The sequence below is a fragment of the Canis lupus genome, chromosome 23 (genome assembly GCF_011100685.1).
Source record: "Canis lupus familiaris isolate Mischka breed German Shepherd chromosome 23, alternate assembly UU_Cfam_GSD_1.0, whole genome shotgun sequence".
In the NCBI taxonomy this organism is placed as follows: Eukaryota; Metazoa; Chordata; class Mammalia; order Carnivora; family Canidae; genus Canis; species Canis lupus.
The window spans coordinates 6666923-6681980 of record NC_049244.1 but is presented as its reverse complement, the minus strand read 5'-3'; the positions used below and the strand labels follow the sequence as shown (position 1 = coordinate 6681980).

The 15058-nt window shown below is 44.3% G+C and overlaps 1 protein-coding gene across 3 annotated transcripts in view; it reads right to left on the bottom strand.

Moving 5' to 3' along the window:
* The window catches only part of STAC (SH3 and cysteine rich domain), a 151473-nt gene that overhangs the window by 79405 nt on the left and 57010 nt on the right, over positions 1-15058 (bottom strand). For 2 of the 3 annotated variants that reach the window (XM_038570366.1, XM_038570367.1), the window contains one exon: positions 7680-7959. In XM_038570366.1, coding sequence (XP_038426294.1) covers positions 7680-7959 — 280 coding nt within the window. The remainder of the gene's footprint in view (positions 1-7679; positions 7960-15058) is intronic. The other variant, XM_038570368.1, reaches the window with a different exon arrangement.

The following is a 15058-nucleotide window of genomic DNA, read 5'->3' as shown; positions in this document are numbered from 1 at the left end:
AAGATGCTAATGTGGCTATTGATATCCAAAGGGAATACAGCGTATAGCATTTCCCAAACATATACTTTATTGTGGAAACAACCCCCCTCCCCAAATCTGTGGAGCTTCTGGAATTAGTTTTAGAGGCTCTCCCTTTTGGTGTCTTCCATCATTGCACCCTTGGGGCCCTCCGAGTGAGTTTAAAGCCTCTTCTGGATGAGATCCCTTTAGCTGTTTGAGGATACTGACCATGTTCCCCAGAGTCTTCTCCAAGCCAAACACTGCCATATCCTGCAAACATTCCTCCCCTGGGAGGGTTACCAGCTGCTTACTGGGCCTATGCTCTAGTTTTACTGATGTTCTGTTGCTAAAGTCAACAGGATTCTTCTCAAGGGGGCCAGATGAGCAAAGAATACAAAGAAGTTACCTCTGTTGGACAGGCCATTATAGTATGGCTCTGTCCTCTATAGAAAAGTACCAGTTAAGTCAGTGCTACTTTGAAGCATGAAGACACATAGGTGAGCAATCCCTGGACAAAGTGCTGGGGTCTTGGTACTGCATTTTAACATGGATACATGCCATGGCCCAAAGGAAAGGATCTATTTAAAACCTAAGATAAAGGTTCCAGAGAGCATTTGTATTTTCTTACCTACAAGCTGCACAGCTTCTAAAACGAGTGTCTGGCTAAATGATTGGTGGCACTGCAGAGTTTTAATTCTATTCTGAGAATACCCAGATTTGACATTTACTTTTCAATAATTCCTTTGATTTGTTTGGCCCTTCCCACCAAGAGACAACTCCATTGGTGAGCAAACACTGTCTTGGTTTTTTAGTTTTATGTACATGTGTATATATGTGTGTGGGCACATTTTTTTTCCATTCAGGGTTTGGTCAATGGTTTATGGCTTTTCTGAGCAATCAGATGAGGTCAGAACAGGTCAGGAAACAGTTATACTAATGATCAAACAAGAGCATAGCAGAAAGGTCCTGGACTCAGTGTAATGTAGTATTTCCTCATATTGTAACATTACCATATTCCCTTTTATCATGATAGCAGCACAATGTTATTGGTACAACAATGCCAACGTCCATCTACATTTTACATTCATTCGTAGTGGAGGATGTTTTTATATTGCATCTACATTTACAGATGTAGTGATGTTGCTGGTGCCTTGTCAGGATCTGGTTTATCATGCTGATGCTGTGACTGTGGGTGACTGCTAATGGCTCACAGGTGCTCCTTTTTGGAGAGAAGAAATTGTTCTAAAGACTGAGTGACAGGAGATACAGGCCAGCCCCCTTACCTCACGGTGGGACTACTAGGTGATAACAATCTGTCTCAGGGCTCCCAATGGGTGGCACCGGTCTGAAGCCAACTCCAACTTCTGTGCTTGGCTCCTTCCCCTGCCTCTTCTGCTGAGAACAGCAGAATCTGAATCTCCCACTCCTGAGGGCACGCCCCACAATAAATTGCTTTCACAGGCTCTCTATCTCAGGCCCTCTTCTAGGGATGCTTATCTAAAACAAAGTCATTATTATTTTTCCCAGTGGTTGCCACTTGGGCAGTTTGAAAATAAATGATTCTTCAAGCAGTAACTCTGTAAGCAACTTGAAATTGTAAGCAATGAAATCCAGCTGTTTTGCTAAATATTTGTTTAGAAAATATGAGCCCATTTACTATGCTGTCTTCTAAGTGGATGCCAACTAAGAACATTTGGTTATAATTTAAAAATAGTTATGGAAACAAGGTATCTGGCAGTAAATAGAAGAATAGAATCCTTCGGAAAAACCTTCTTAATTGATGGAATAGACTTGTTCATTGAGCCAGTTACGTTAATAGTGCATGGTGGCTTGTTCAAGTCTCTGAAGGTTCCATGAAAGGCAGATTACCACAAGCAAATTCAGTGCTCTCCTGAAATGAGGTGCCACAGATGGAATATATTTAAACTGATGTACGATGAAGATGAGTCCCTACCCCTAACTCCCATCACTGACGCCGACGGAATGTAAGAGTGGATCTACTTGGTGGAGAAAGGATGTCCATCAAGCCAAGAGGATTCTCCTAGACTAAGACTGGGTCTTCAGTCCTCTTGACTCAAAGGCTGGGAAATCTAGCATTAGGGCTGGGGTACACCTAACTGCCTATTTTTCTCATGTCTCCATGAAAATAGGTTGACCATCTTTGGATTGCATAGCTGATCAAGTCTTCTGGAAAGGGACAGTCTAGGGAGGTGATCATAAAGGGCAGCCATATCCTGGAGGCATGATTAGACTTGCAGAGGAGCCTGCTCAACCCAAGGGCCTAAGAGCCACATCAGTGGGGGAAAGTACATACCAAGGGCAAGGGCAAAACTGGCAGTAGGGAATGAGTTATAGAGTGAAAACGCTGAGGAAGTTAGAAACAGATGGGCAGGGAATGAGGCTGGGGTCCAGGTCTCTCTTATGGTCAATTTCTTGTGGCCAATGGGTGGCCTTTCCAGCTTTAGGGCATAGACAGTCAGTCAAGGAACAAATGTGAGGCCCTGTCAACCTAACTCTGAGTGTCCATTCCAACTCAGAAATCCTAGACAGTGAGAATGCCAGATTCCTTTTATTTTTAAACAAACATCCATCACCTAGGAACCTCACACATGACATTTGACTTTTCTTGGTCATCATTATATAACCTTTGGTTCTCAGTTGAAAGGAAAAAACCCTGTTCTAAGATATCTTCTGAAACGTTACTCCCAGGGAATAGTAGCAGGTGGTCTTTCCCTGGAATGTAGGATATGAAGGTGACTTGCAGCTTGAAGGAAACGAACCTGCAGGTGATACACGTTAGAGACAGGAGGCTAAGTCTGAAGAGGAAGGAAAGAGAAGAGGGGCAGATCAACTGTGCTCTGAGATCACTGATGGGGATCACTGATGGGGATGTCCCACTTCTCGTTTTGGAAGTTAGGACATTTGCCAGTCTCTGCTTCACCTGATGGTTCCTCTATTCACTGGCTTCCTCTGCCTCCTCCCTCTTCCCTTCACTCCTGCCTCACATCCAGTCTCTAATTTTCCTTCCTCTTTTATAGAAGGAGGCTGCTTACTTTCCTTCACTCTCGTCTTTTAAAAGAGCAGGTTGCTTGGTTGACTATTTTTTCCCTCTGTCTTTTTAAAAATAAAATTGCAGCTATGATATAAATTTAAATCTAATAAGGGAAAAATATACTAAAGTTCTTTTTAGCACAGAGCACGTCTTTTTGTGATTTTCAAAATGGAGTCCTTCCAAATGGTGGCTGCACTTGAGAAGTTCCCTAACCCCCCTTAGGGTAATGATTGTGACATTCCTCAGAGGCAAACTCATTTCCGTTACTCATTTTGAAAACACACGTTCCTTTGTCTTTTCACATGCATCACAGTGAGATTTAAAATAGAGACACATCATCACCTATTTAAGGGTTATGAATAGCACTGTCTTGAAAAGGCCTGGTGGAAATTTATACGGAATTGAAAGTGACACGGCAGACTTGGAAGATAGTTAGGCAGACAGGAAAACCAGGTTGGAGGCCAAGCTGCTTCAGCATCCTAAGCACAGGACATGAGACCCTCTTCCTGCCATGCTCACGTGAAGTCAGATGCAAGGCATCATTTCCAGATGGAGAAGTGAAGTGGAAGGGTGGGGTGGCCCCAAGATGTAGGGCAATCTACCAAATAAAAAGGTTCAATGATCCAGAAGCCACCCTAAGTACTATGGTAGGTTGGGTGCATTGTTCCATCCCTTGTCATGGGCTGGGCCCACCCTCTGGTGGAATGCCACAGGATGTAATAGTGTGCCACTTCTGATCTGAGGCCTTAAGAAGCTCTGTATGCTTCTACTTGTCCTTGCCATGGGAAGAATACAACCCGGCAACCCACTCGTCCAAGGAAAGGGTAAGAGATAAGGAACAGAATGTGGAACAGCAGCCCAACCCCAGCTGATCTGAAGAAACCTGAGTAGGAGTCAGAGAAAGCTACTCTGCATGCTGGAGCTTGAGAGTACTTATTGCACAGCAATATTGTGGAACCGCCAAGTGACACAAGCACTGCTCCGAAATGTGGCTTCTTCAAAAGCAGAATGTGAATAACGGTGACTGAAAAATGAGAATGTGAAGAGAATATGGTTCTCTGAAGATGAGGACAGTCCTTGTGTAAACGATCACAAGAGAGGCAGATGTTGCTCTCTATCTTGAATATCCCACCTGCCACCTGGGTCTTGGCCACGGGTGAAGGGAACTGCAGAATCTTTTTCCCAGCCATGCTGGAAATTATGGATAATGTTCAAGTTCAATGATGACAGACATTGGCTTCTTTGGGAAGCACAAACATTTCAAAGACTATTAGATAATTAAGTAAGAAAAGACCTTCAGATGACCTCTGCCTGACAAAAGTTAAACCATGCACCACTCAAAGGAAGGCCATTCATTCACAGGTCAAGCGCATGGGTGAAGTGGTTATATTCTCACTGAAATCTGTCTCTTTAACTTTACCACTTGATCCCCACCCTTCCCTCTACAGCCACATAGCGTGAGTTTCTTGACTCTTCCAACATGGAACTTTCAAACACAGTCCTGCATCCTAATCTCTTACACACCAAACTCCTAGAATTTCCTCATGATCTTGACACACCACTCACTATGCTGGTCACCTTCTTCTAGATACCTACCAGCTTGTTCATGTCCGTCATAAACCAGGAAACACAGAATTATAGACAATCCTTGACATGTACCTAAAGCATTGCCATGTCCACGAGGGACTAATTACTTCTTGTTCCCTGGATGTTCTTTTTTTTAAATATTTATACCTGTTTAAATTTTTTTTCTGTAAAATTAATTTGGTTTATCCTCTGAATATATTTCCCTGTTCCAGGAGAGTAATGAATTTTTTCTCCTCTAAAAATAACAATGATAATACAACTCCAATGGGTTCCCTCTACTGAGAGCCTACTCGGTGCCTGGCTTATTAACCCATTCAAAACCCCGAAGGTGGTATTATAATCACCATATAAAATGAGGACACAAGTTCAGAGAAGGTGAGTCACTGACATTAGGTCACATAGCTGCATGGGGTTCAAATCCAGGCGGATTCCATGCACCTGGTCTTTCTACTATCCTCACTCCCTTACATCGTTTTATCTGGGAAGGGAAAGGCTAATTATATCATGGGAATAGCCAGGAGCAAAATATGGGTTAGTATTCTCCTTACTCTTGCACCGAACAGAAAGGTGCCTCTTTGCCCACTCCCATTGAAAACGACCTCTCACCATGAGACATGACGCAGCCATCAGCTGCAGTACAACAATCACATGACTGGTGTCAAAGCCAGGATGGGAAGGAATCAACAGAGGTCAGTCTTGTGATCTTCAATCTGAGTTTTAGTCTACTGTTGTGGTGGACACTGTTGGTGTTCTGCCCAGATATCCCTGCAGGGTGTGCAGAGGCAAAGGAATGGCCCCCAAAGGCCATTACTAATCCCCAGAACCAGTGAACATGTTATGTTACATGGCAAGGGGAAATTAAGGTTGTAGATGGATGTAAGGCGGCTAATCAGGTGGCCTTGAGACAGAAAGATTATCCAGGTGGGTGCAAGATAGAGAGTTAGGACCAGAGAGATGGCTGTGTGAGCAAGATGCAACCTGCCATTTGAAATTTGAACACAGAAGGTGCCACAAGCCAAGGTGTAGGCAATCCGTAGAAACCGGAAAAGGCAAGAATGTAGATTCTTCCCTAGAGCCTTTACAAAGGAATGTAGCTCCTGACACCCTGATCGAAGCCCAGTAAGACTCACTGTGGACTTTCAACCTCCAGAACTCTAAGATAATGAATCTGCATTGTTTTAACCTACTAAGTTTATGATAATCAGTAGCAAAAAGCCACTAATACACCGGAGGTGGGTGTGCTGGCTGCTAATGACTCACAGCTACCCCATTCTCCAGAAAATTGCCTTCCACAGAACATGAGCCACCTAGCCCAGGGGGTTAGGAAAGGGCCTCCATCGTGGGAGGAGGAGGGAGGCCCACTGAAAGCAGGATACAAAAGGCTGGCCTCAAGGAAGGACCAGATGTGCAACCCATGTGCCAGAGCTCCCTTCACAGCTGGCCTTCAGTGAGACTCCCACTAGAGACCACTACCTTATTTAGCAACTTCCCTGCCCCATCCGTGTACTCCCTCTCCTTTCTCCTGAGAGTGCCCCCTCAATCAGTTATGTGCACTTAACTCCTCTCTCAGGCTCTGCATCTGGGGAATCTGACCTGAGACGACAGTCATCCTGGGAAGAGATGTCAGCCTATAGAAAACTGGTCCTGGAGGGGAAACAGTGGGGCTGGAAGGTATGTGTGTCAGGGTAGAGGAGCCAGAGCGTGACATTAGAGGATATATATTAGCTTTTGCCTGGGGACTCACGGGGCCTGGGCCCAGTTTGGGAGCTTGAGGTTCTTGATCTTAAAAGTCTCCTTCCCGGAAGCATTCGTGCCAAGCCCAACGCTCCAGCATCTGAGCTGTGAGTGGGGCCACAGGGTGGGGAAGGCCTCGGGGTGCTTCCAGGAGCTCCAGGAATCTAACTGGCTACATATCTGGAGGGTTAGCACCATCTTGGGAAGACAGGCCACATCTGGATCAGCCTTGCATTTCCATTTTTTTGCCTCATTTCCATTCATGATGGCCTTTAACTTGGGGCAGAGGGGTACATCCTCACACCCCCTGAGAGCACAAACAGGCCTATCTCCTTCCCCTTTCCTCTTGTTCTGCAGCCACTGGTCAGTTACCAGGATTGACTGCTGTACTTGAAACAAGAGATTTAAATTCACTCTGAATCCCACCCAAATTGCCTTTCTGATTTCCTCCATCTGTCTGGTCCCTGGGAACCTGACACAGCAGAGGCAGAAGAGTATGAACTACAGAGTCTCTGTGTCTGTGTCTCTGAATGGCCTCCTTTTTCCTTGTAGCTGGGACATTTTGGGGGTCATTCTCTTCACCTGGGCACAACCCCTAAGACTCTCAGGCTGCTATCATTTCTCTGAGGTACTATGAGCGAGTCTGTGCCAGGTCCAGACTTGTAATGGTGGCTCAACGCTTTTTCCTACCTGGTTCAATGCTTCCCTCAGAATCATCCCTCCCACACCTGTCTGTCTGGGTCACCCTTACCCCCCCATAATTCACCAAGCCACAGACTCCCACCTCAGGCTATTCCAGACAGACCATGCCATGTGCCCTGCCTGTAGTAGATACTGTGACATGTCACTCAGGTCCCCCTGCAGTCCTGAAGCATTCCATGTCCACTTGCCTCATGTTTTGGTTGCCTCCCACTGATTCCTCTCTGCCAATTGCTGTTGGCTGAAGAGAGCTGGTTTATTCAGGATTATGCCCCTTCCGCATGGGCTGCCCATACACAGGGAGAGGCGATACAGAAGTACAGAGTCCCAGACCTCCAGCCTCCATGGAGGTGACTGTACAGAGCTCCCTGGAGGATTGATTGAAGTTGTAACTGTATAATTATCCAACTTCTCCCTCCACCCAGACCTGTGTCTCTTTCCTGTGCACATCTATTGTTCTCCAGAACATTCCCGAACTACCTGCCCTCATGTATATCTCTGAGGCTCAGAATCTGTCCTCGGACCTGGACTTGGGCCACGTCACTCTCACTTGCCCTTCAGGGAGGTGCAGGGACCTACCTAGAGGTAGGGATGGGGGAGGCCTTACCCACGATCATGTGGTTGCAGACATCACAGAAAGTGGGCTTCTTGAAGATGTGCTCCTGAAAGGTGTGGGCCTTGCCGCCAGCCCCTGGGTGCGGGCCGGCCCTGGTGGGTGTGGATGTCAGGCTTCCAGAGGCAGGGAGTGGGCTGGAGCTGGGGCTGACCTCAGCCAGCATGTCTGCCTGCAGCTTCACGTCGCTGTTGGTTCTCTGGAAGAAGTTGTCAGCGCTTTTGCTCCGTAAACTCTTGGTCTTGAAAGAAAGTGATCGTTTTAGTTTCTGGAGCTGCAATGCAATGACAGAACACTCTCTTACGATCAATCATGCAGACTCATGCTGTGGGGGTGAGGTCTGCTCCAGGCCCTGCCCTGGTCCCACTGACCCCCTCCGCCCCAAGGAGGCTCCTGTGTGTGTGCAGCGAGGCCAGTGGCTAGAGGGTATTTGGCAGCCCTTTCCTCACCCTGTGCTGAGTCAGGCTGCCCAAAGAGGTCCCATGGTACCTTGGTCTCTGTGCCTGCTCCTCCTCCCTGCCTCCTTGAGGTCCTACCAATGTGCTGTCAAAATGTCCTATGACATCGAACTTCTGCCATTATTTGCCTTCTGAATTTGAATCATTGTAAATATTAAATGTACAGTCCTCTGGGCTCAATGGCTATGTCCACAATTCTAGGACTTCTGCTGGTCTTTCTCTCTGACGGTCACTTAGCAGCTACTTGTCTCTATCCACAGCAAAGCAGAAGAGGCCACTGTCTGACTCAAATCCATCAGGCTAAACCATCCACAGAACAGGAACCAGAAACTCTCAAGCCTGCTTGGGTCTGAAGCATATGGATGAGTAATGTGTGTGTGTGTGTGTGTGTGTGTGTGTGTACACGTGCACATGTGTGTATGTGAGAGAGAGGATGACACAGGGTGGGATTACTTGTTTGACTTTCTATGCTCTTCTCCCTGCTTTGCTGCATGTTTTCAGCCATGGCAAACTGGACCACTTCTCCTTTGCTTTGGAACTTATAAAGAGTTAAAACATGGGTTTCCAGAACTACTAATTACTGAAAGGTCTGGGTTTGGTCCAGTCTGCACCACCAATCCAACCTTCATCCTAGAGCTAGAAGGATCTTTTAGAAATACAGATGTGAGCATGTGAGCCTGCTGTTAGAATTCTTTGCGAAGTTTCTTTTGTTCTTAAATCTAAAGAAAAGCTTTTTGTCATGGGTTCCAGGGACTGGCAGGTTCTGGGTCCCCATGACAGCTTGTACCAAAGTGTATCTTGCTCTGTCTATGCCATACACAGTGGCCCTTTTAAAGGTCTGTGGTATTACTATGCTTTCTCATCACCACCCATTCTGTGCATATTGCTCCCTCTGCCCAGGCAAAGGAATGAAGTACTTAGTAGCTACTTGACCTGCAATAGGTCCTTTACCTTCAAGGCAGTTTCCTTTTGTAATTGAATATCCATGGGGACTCTGCCTGCTATCTGGAATTAATGTCTTTGACCCAAAGCTGCAGACAAAAGGTGCTAAGCACACTAGTCTAATAAAGACCCGCATCAACTGTAATCAAACACCTCTCCAGGACATATAAGGTGAGTTGATCTGGCCTTGCTGAGCCCCATCATCTCTGCATCAACCCTCCAACCTCTTCCTTAGAAGGTCAGAAGATGTGTTTTTTTTTTTTGTGCTTGCGGTAGACTGCAAAAATGCTCCAATTTTCTAACATTACCCTTCCCATTTACCTTTGCAATGTCACCTTTGCAATGTGACTTTGCAGCCCCACCCCATCAAAGGTAGTGTGTTTCTTCACTCCTTGGATCATGCTGGTTTTGGGAATTTGACCAATAAAAGGTGGCAGAAGCAATTTTAAGCCAATTCCAAGCACAGACTTCAAGATGCCTTGCATGCTCTGTCCTCCCTCTTGGAAACCTGACAAACTGCCATATGAACCAACCCAGTGTAGCCTGAAGGATGATGAGAGACACACAGTCCAGTCACGTCCCATCACAGGAGTAAGCCCACTGAAGCAGAGCTACCCTGTTTCCATCTAGGGAATGAAAGAGTTTAAATGAGGCCAGAAGAACTGTCAAGCTGAGTCCTAACCAAATTTTCAACCCACAGAACCATCAACTACAGATAACTGGTGTTTGAAACCATTAAGTTGGATAACGATTGTGTGTACACAGCAATATATTGCTTCCTTCCACCTTCCGGCCACATGCTGAGATTTTACTTTGCCCATGTGAGGTTGGCTATAGTTGTGTGAAGCAAGCTCCCCACTTCAGGGAGCTATCCAGGGAGGGGGCCTTGCAGGGGGAGGACAGCTCCTCTAGAGGAGCTCCACTTAGCTAGCAATGAGGCATCATTAGCTAGAAAGGGCTGGCTGAAGAAGCAGCAACATCCTAATTTAAAGGTCAGAAACAGTGGACTAGCCAAGAACTCTCTCCTTCTCTTTGCCCTACAGCCCAAACCCACTAGAGGAGCTGCAGCCACCAAAGAAGGAAGAGAAGGAGGTGCTCATGAGTTATTTTGAAATTGTTTGTTACCGTACCATAACCTAGCCTATCCTGACTGATATAGGGGAGCATGGTCATGTGCTTTTGGGAACCCTGCATTTATTGTAAAGAGGATCCTTCATCTCTAGTAAGCTAAGTGAGAGGGAGCAAGAAACAGCACTCACTGAGACTGAGCCACACCAAGGTGAGGACCTGAGAGCCAAAGGAGCAGAATAGACCTCACTTCCAGTTCTTCCAGCCATGAGCTGGGCTGGTGCTGGAGGAAGGTGGGTTTAAATAGACATGACTAGAGTTTTATTCTGGACATATTTTAATAAATTAAAGAGACAAGGAATGTAAGGAATCTGCTAAGATTTTTTCGTGGGCTATGCAACCCAGGGCAAGGGTGGTTATCAGAGCAAATATCATCACATAGAAAAATAAAGTCCTTGTCTGTTCCCTGCCTTGGAGTTCAGATGGTTCAATAAACTGGCTATTCTTGTCTCAAAAACAGAACAAAACCCCCTATTCTTATTATAATAACACTGACCTTGTGTGTTTCACCAGGTGACCCTTCTTCACCTTCCCAACCTTCCAGTGAACACGCTGTTGTGTTACCACTGGAGAAATGGCTGAGGGAGGTTAAGGGACTCGTCCAAGGTCACACAGCTCATGTGAGTCAAGACCAGGGTTCAGAATTAAGTTTACCTTCCTCTAAGTCCACTCTTCAACTGCCAGTGATTGACAGATGATGGAGGGAATAAGGAGGAGGGCTTACCCCTCATCCCCAGGGGTGATATAATTACTTTTGGTGGACAGTGAGAGTGGGAAGGGATGTGCAGTGAGAAAGAAAATCTGCTTTTGGAGGAGGTATAAGCCTTATTATATATATTTAAAATTCCTTAAAAATAAAAGGAAAATCCCTGTTTATCAAAGGGGAGCATCAGACTCCCCTGCAAGTCTTCTCTGACAGACTATGTGGACTCTGTTGCTAGGACAGGGAAGGTCATGGGGTGTTGCCTATGTACGTCCAGTCTGGTCTCCCTCCTGTGCTCATATGCTTTGTTTCTGCCTTCAGAACCTTCCATATATAGTATTCTGTGTTCCTTGGAAGTTTAGCATGATGCCAAGATACCTGTAGCATTTTCCTTGTCCTGTGGGATGTGGCTGGAAATTGTATCAGACTTTCAGAGCCTGCTGGCCTGTAGAGCTGGAAAATTTGCTTTGGAAGCCAATGTGACATTTCTTATTCAAGTGGATAGCTTAAAAGAAATGCCTACAAGTTAAACAAAGTCTGAGCAGTAAGCTCAAAGGAGCACACTTTCTCTAATTATTCCCCCAAGAGTGGAGGCCAGATAGGAACATATAAAATGCAGAAATAGAAGCAAACCCTGATAACAGCATATGTCATAAAATAATTAGCTTCCAGGCACCACTGTTATAGCCCAGCTCCATTTTTAAAATAATAATAATAATAATAGGAAAAACAGATATTCTTGAGTACTTTGTCATGCACTAGAAAACTGTTTTATTTTATTTTTAATTTATTTTTTATAAATTTATTTTTTATTGATGTTCAATTTGCCAACATATAGAATAACACCCAGTGCTCATCCCATCAAGTGCCCCCCTCAGTGCCTGTCACCCAGGCACCCCCACCCCCCGCCCACCTCCCCTTCCACCACTCCTAGTTCATTTCCCAGAGTTAGGAGTCTCTCATGTTCTGTCTCCCGTTCTGATATTTCCTACCCATTTCTTCTCCCTTCCCTTCTATTCCTTTTCACTATTATTTATATTCCTCAAATGAATGAGAACATATAATGTTTGTCCTTCTCCGATTGACTTACTTCACTCAGCATAATACCTTCCAGTTCCATCCACGTTGGAGCAAATGGTGGGTATTTGTCATTTCTAATGGCTGAGTAATATTCCAGTGTATACATAGACCACATCTTCTTGATCCATTCATCTTTCGATGGACACCGAGGCTCCTTCCACAGTTTGGCTATTGTGGACATTGCTGCTAGAAACATCGGGGTGCAGGTGTCCCGGCGTTTCACTGCATCTGTATCTTTGGGGTAAATCCCCAGCAGTGCAATTGCTGGGTTGTAGGGCAGGTCTATTTTTAACTCTTTGAGGAACCTCACAGTTTTCCAGAGTGGCTGCACCAGTTCACATTCCCACCAATAGTGCAAGAGGGTTCCCCTTTTTTCACATCCTCTCCAACATTTGTGGTTTCCTGCCTTCTTAATTTTCCCCATTCTCACTGGTGTGAGGTGCTATCTCATTGTGTTTTTTTTTAAATAAATTTATTTTTTATTGGTGTTCAATATACCAACATACAGAATAACACCCAGTGCTCATCCCGTCAAGTGCCCCCCTCAGTGCCCATCACCCATTCACCCCTCCCCCCTGCCCTCCTCCCCTTCCACCACCCCTAGTTCGTTTCCCAGAGTTAGGAGTCATTGTGGTTTTGATTTGTATTTTTCCCTGATGGCCAGTGATGCGGAGCATTTTCTCATGTGCTTGTTGGCCACGTCTTTGTCTTCCTCTGTGAGATTTCTGTTCATGTCTTTTGCCCATTTCATGATTGGATTGTTTGTTTCTTTGCTGTTGAGTTTAATAAGTTCTTCATAGATCTAGGAAACTAGCCCTTTATCTGATACGTCATTTGCAACTATCTTCTCCCATTCTGTAGGTTGTTTTGTAGTTTTGTTGACTGTATCCTTTGCTGTGCAAAAGCTTCTTATCTTGATGAAGTCCCAATAGTTCATTTTTGCTTTTGTTTCTTTTGCCTTCGTGGATGTATCTTGCAAGAAGTTACTGTGGCCAAGTTCAAAAAGGGTGTTGTCTGTGTTCTCCTCTAGGATTTTGATGGAATCTTGTGTCACATTTAGGTCTTTCATCCATTTTGAGTTTCTCTTTGTGTATGGTGCAAGAGAGTGGTCTAGTTTCATTCTTCTGCATGCGGATGTCCAATTTTCCCAGCACCATTAATTGAAGAGACTTTTTTCCAGTGGATAGTCTTTCCTCCTTTGTCGAATATTAGTTGACCATAAAGTTGAGGGTTCACTTCTGGATTCTCTATTCTGTTCCATTGATCTATGTGTCTGTTTTTGTGCCAGTACCACAATGTCTTGAGGACCACAGCTTTGTAGTACAACCTGAAATCTGGCATTGTGATGCCCCCAGCTATGGTTTTCTTTTTTAAAATTCCCCTGGCTCTTCGGGGTCTTTCCTGATTGCACACAAATCTTAAAATAATTTGTTCCAACTCTCTGAAGAAAGTCATGGTATTTTGATAGGGATTGCATTAAACGTGTAAATTGTCCTGGGTAACATTGACATTTTCACAATATTAATTCTTCCAATCCATGAGCATGGACTATTTTTCCATCTCTTTGTGTCTTCCTCAGTTTCTTTCAGAAGTGTTCTGTAGTTTTTAGGGTATAGATCCTTTACCTCTTTGGTTAAGTTTATTTCTAGGTATCTTATGCTTTTGGGTGCAATTGTAAATGGGATTGACTCCTTAATTTCTCTTTCTTCAGTCTAATTGTCCAATATCCCTGATGAACATGGATGCAAAAATTCTCAACAAGATACTAACCAATAGGATACAATAATACATTAAGAATATTACTCAGCTATTAGAAATGACAAATACCCACCATTTGCTTCAACGTGGATGGAACTGGAGGGTATTATGCTGAGTGAAGTAAGTCAGTCGGAGAAGGACAAACATTATATGTTCTCATTCATTTGGGGAATATAAATAATAGTGAAAGGGAAAATAAGGGAAGGGAGAAGAAATGGGTGGGAAATATCAGAAAGGGAGACAGAACGTAAAGACTGCTAACTCTGGGAAACGAACTAGGGGTGGTAGAAGGGGAGGAGGACGGGGGGTGGGAGTGAATGGGTGACGGGCACTGGGTGTTATTCTGTATGTTAGTAAATTGAACACCAATAAAAAAAATTAAAAAAAAAAAAGAATATTATTCACCATGACTAAATAGGATTTATCCCTGGGATGCAAGGCTGGTTCAAGACTCGTAAAACAATCAGTGTGATTCATCATATCAGCAAGAGAAAAAAACAAGAACCATATGATCCTCTCAACAGATGCAGAGAAAGCATTTGACAAAATACAGCATCCATTCCTGATCAAAACTCTTCAGAGTGTAGGGATAGAGGGAACATTCCTCAGCGTCTTAAAAGCCATCTACGAAAAGCCCACAGCAAATATCATTCTCAAAGGGGAAGCACTGGGAGCCTTTCCCCTAAGATCAGGAACAAGACAGGGATGTCCACTCTCACCACTGCTATTCAACATAGTACTAGAAGTCCTAGCCTCAGCAATCAGACAACAAAAAGAAATAAAGGGCATTCAAATTGGCAAAGAAGTCAAACTCTCCCTCTTTGCCAATGTCATGATACTCTATATAGAAAATCCAAAAGACTCTAACCCAAGATTGCTAGAACTCATATAGCAATTTGGCAGTGTGGCAGGATATAAAATCAATGCCCAGAAGTCAGTAGCATTTCTATACACTAGAAAACTGTTTTATATATTTCAATTCATGTGAACATCCTCGTGATTTGATGAATACATTCATTCAATAATTCATTCAATAAATATTTATTGCATCACTACTATGAGCCAGGCATTGGCCTTGTCTTTAGGGATACAGCAACAGAAAAAAGCAAAATCCTTACCTTTAAGGTTTCAATATCTATTGGATAAAGACAGAAAGTAAATAATCAAAGATATACATATATATAATATAATGTTGGGTAAGGATAAGAGACAGAAAAGAAATGAAAGTTGAGCCAGGCTGTAGAAGGTGATAAAAACAGCTTCTCTGACTGGTGACACTGGAGCAGAGATATGTGAAAAGTGAA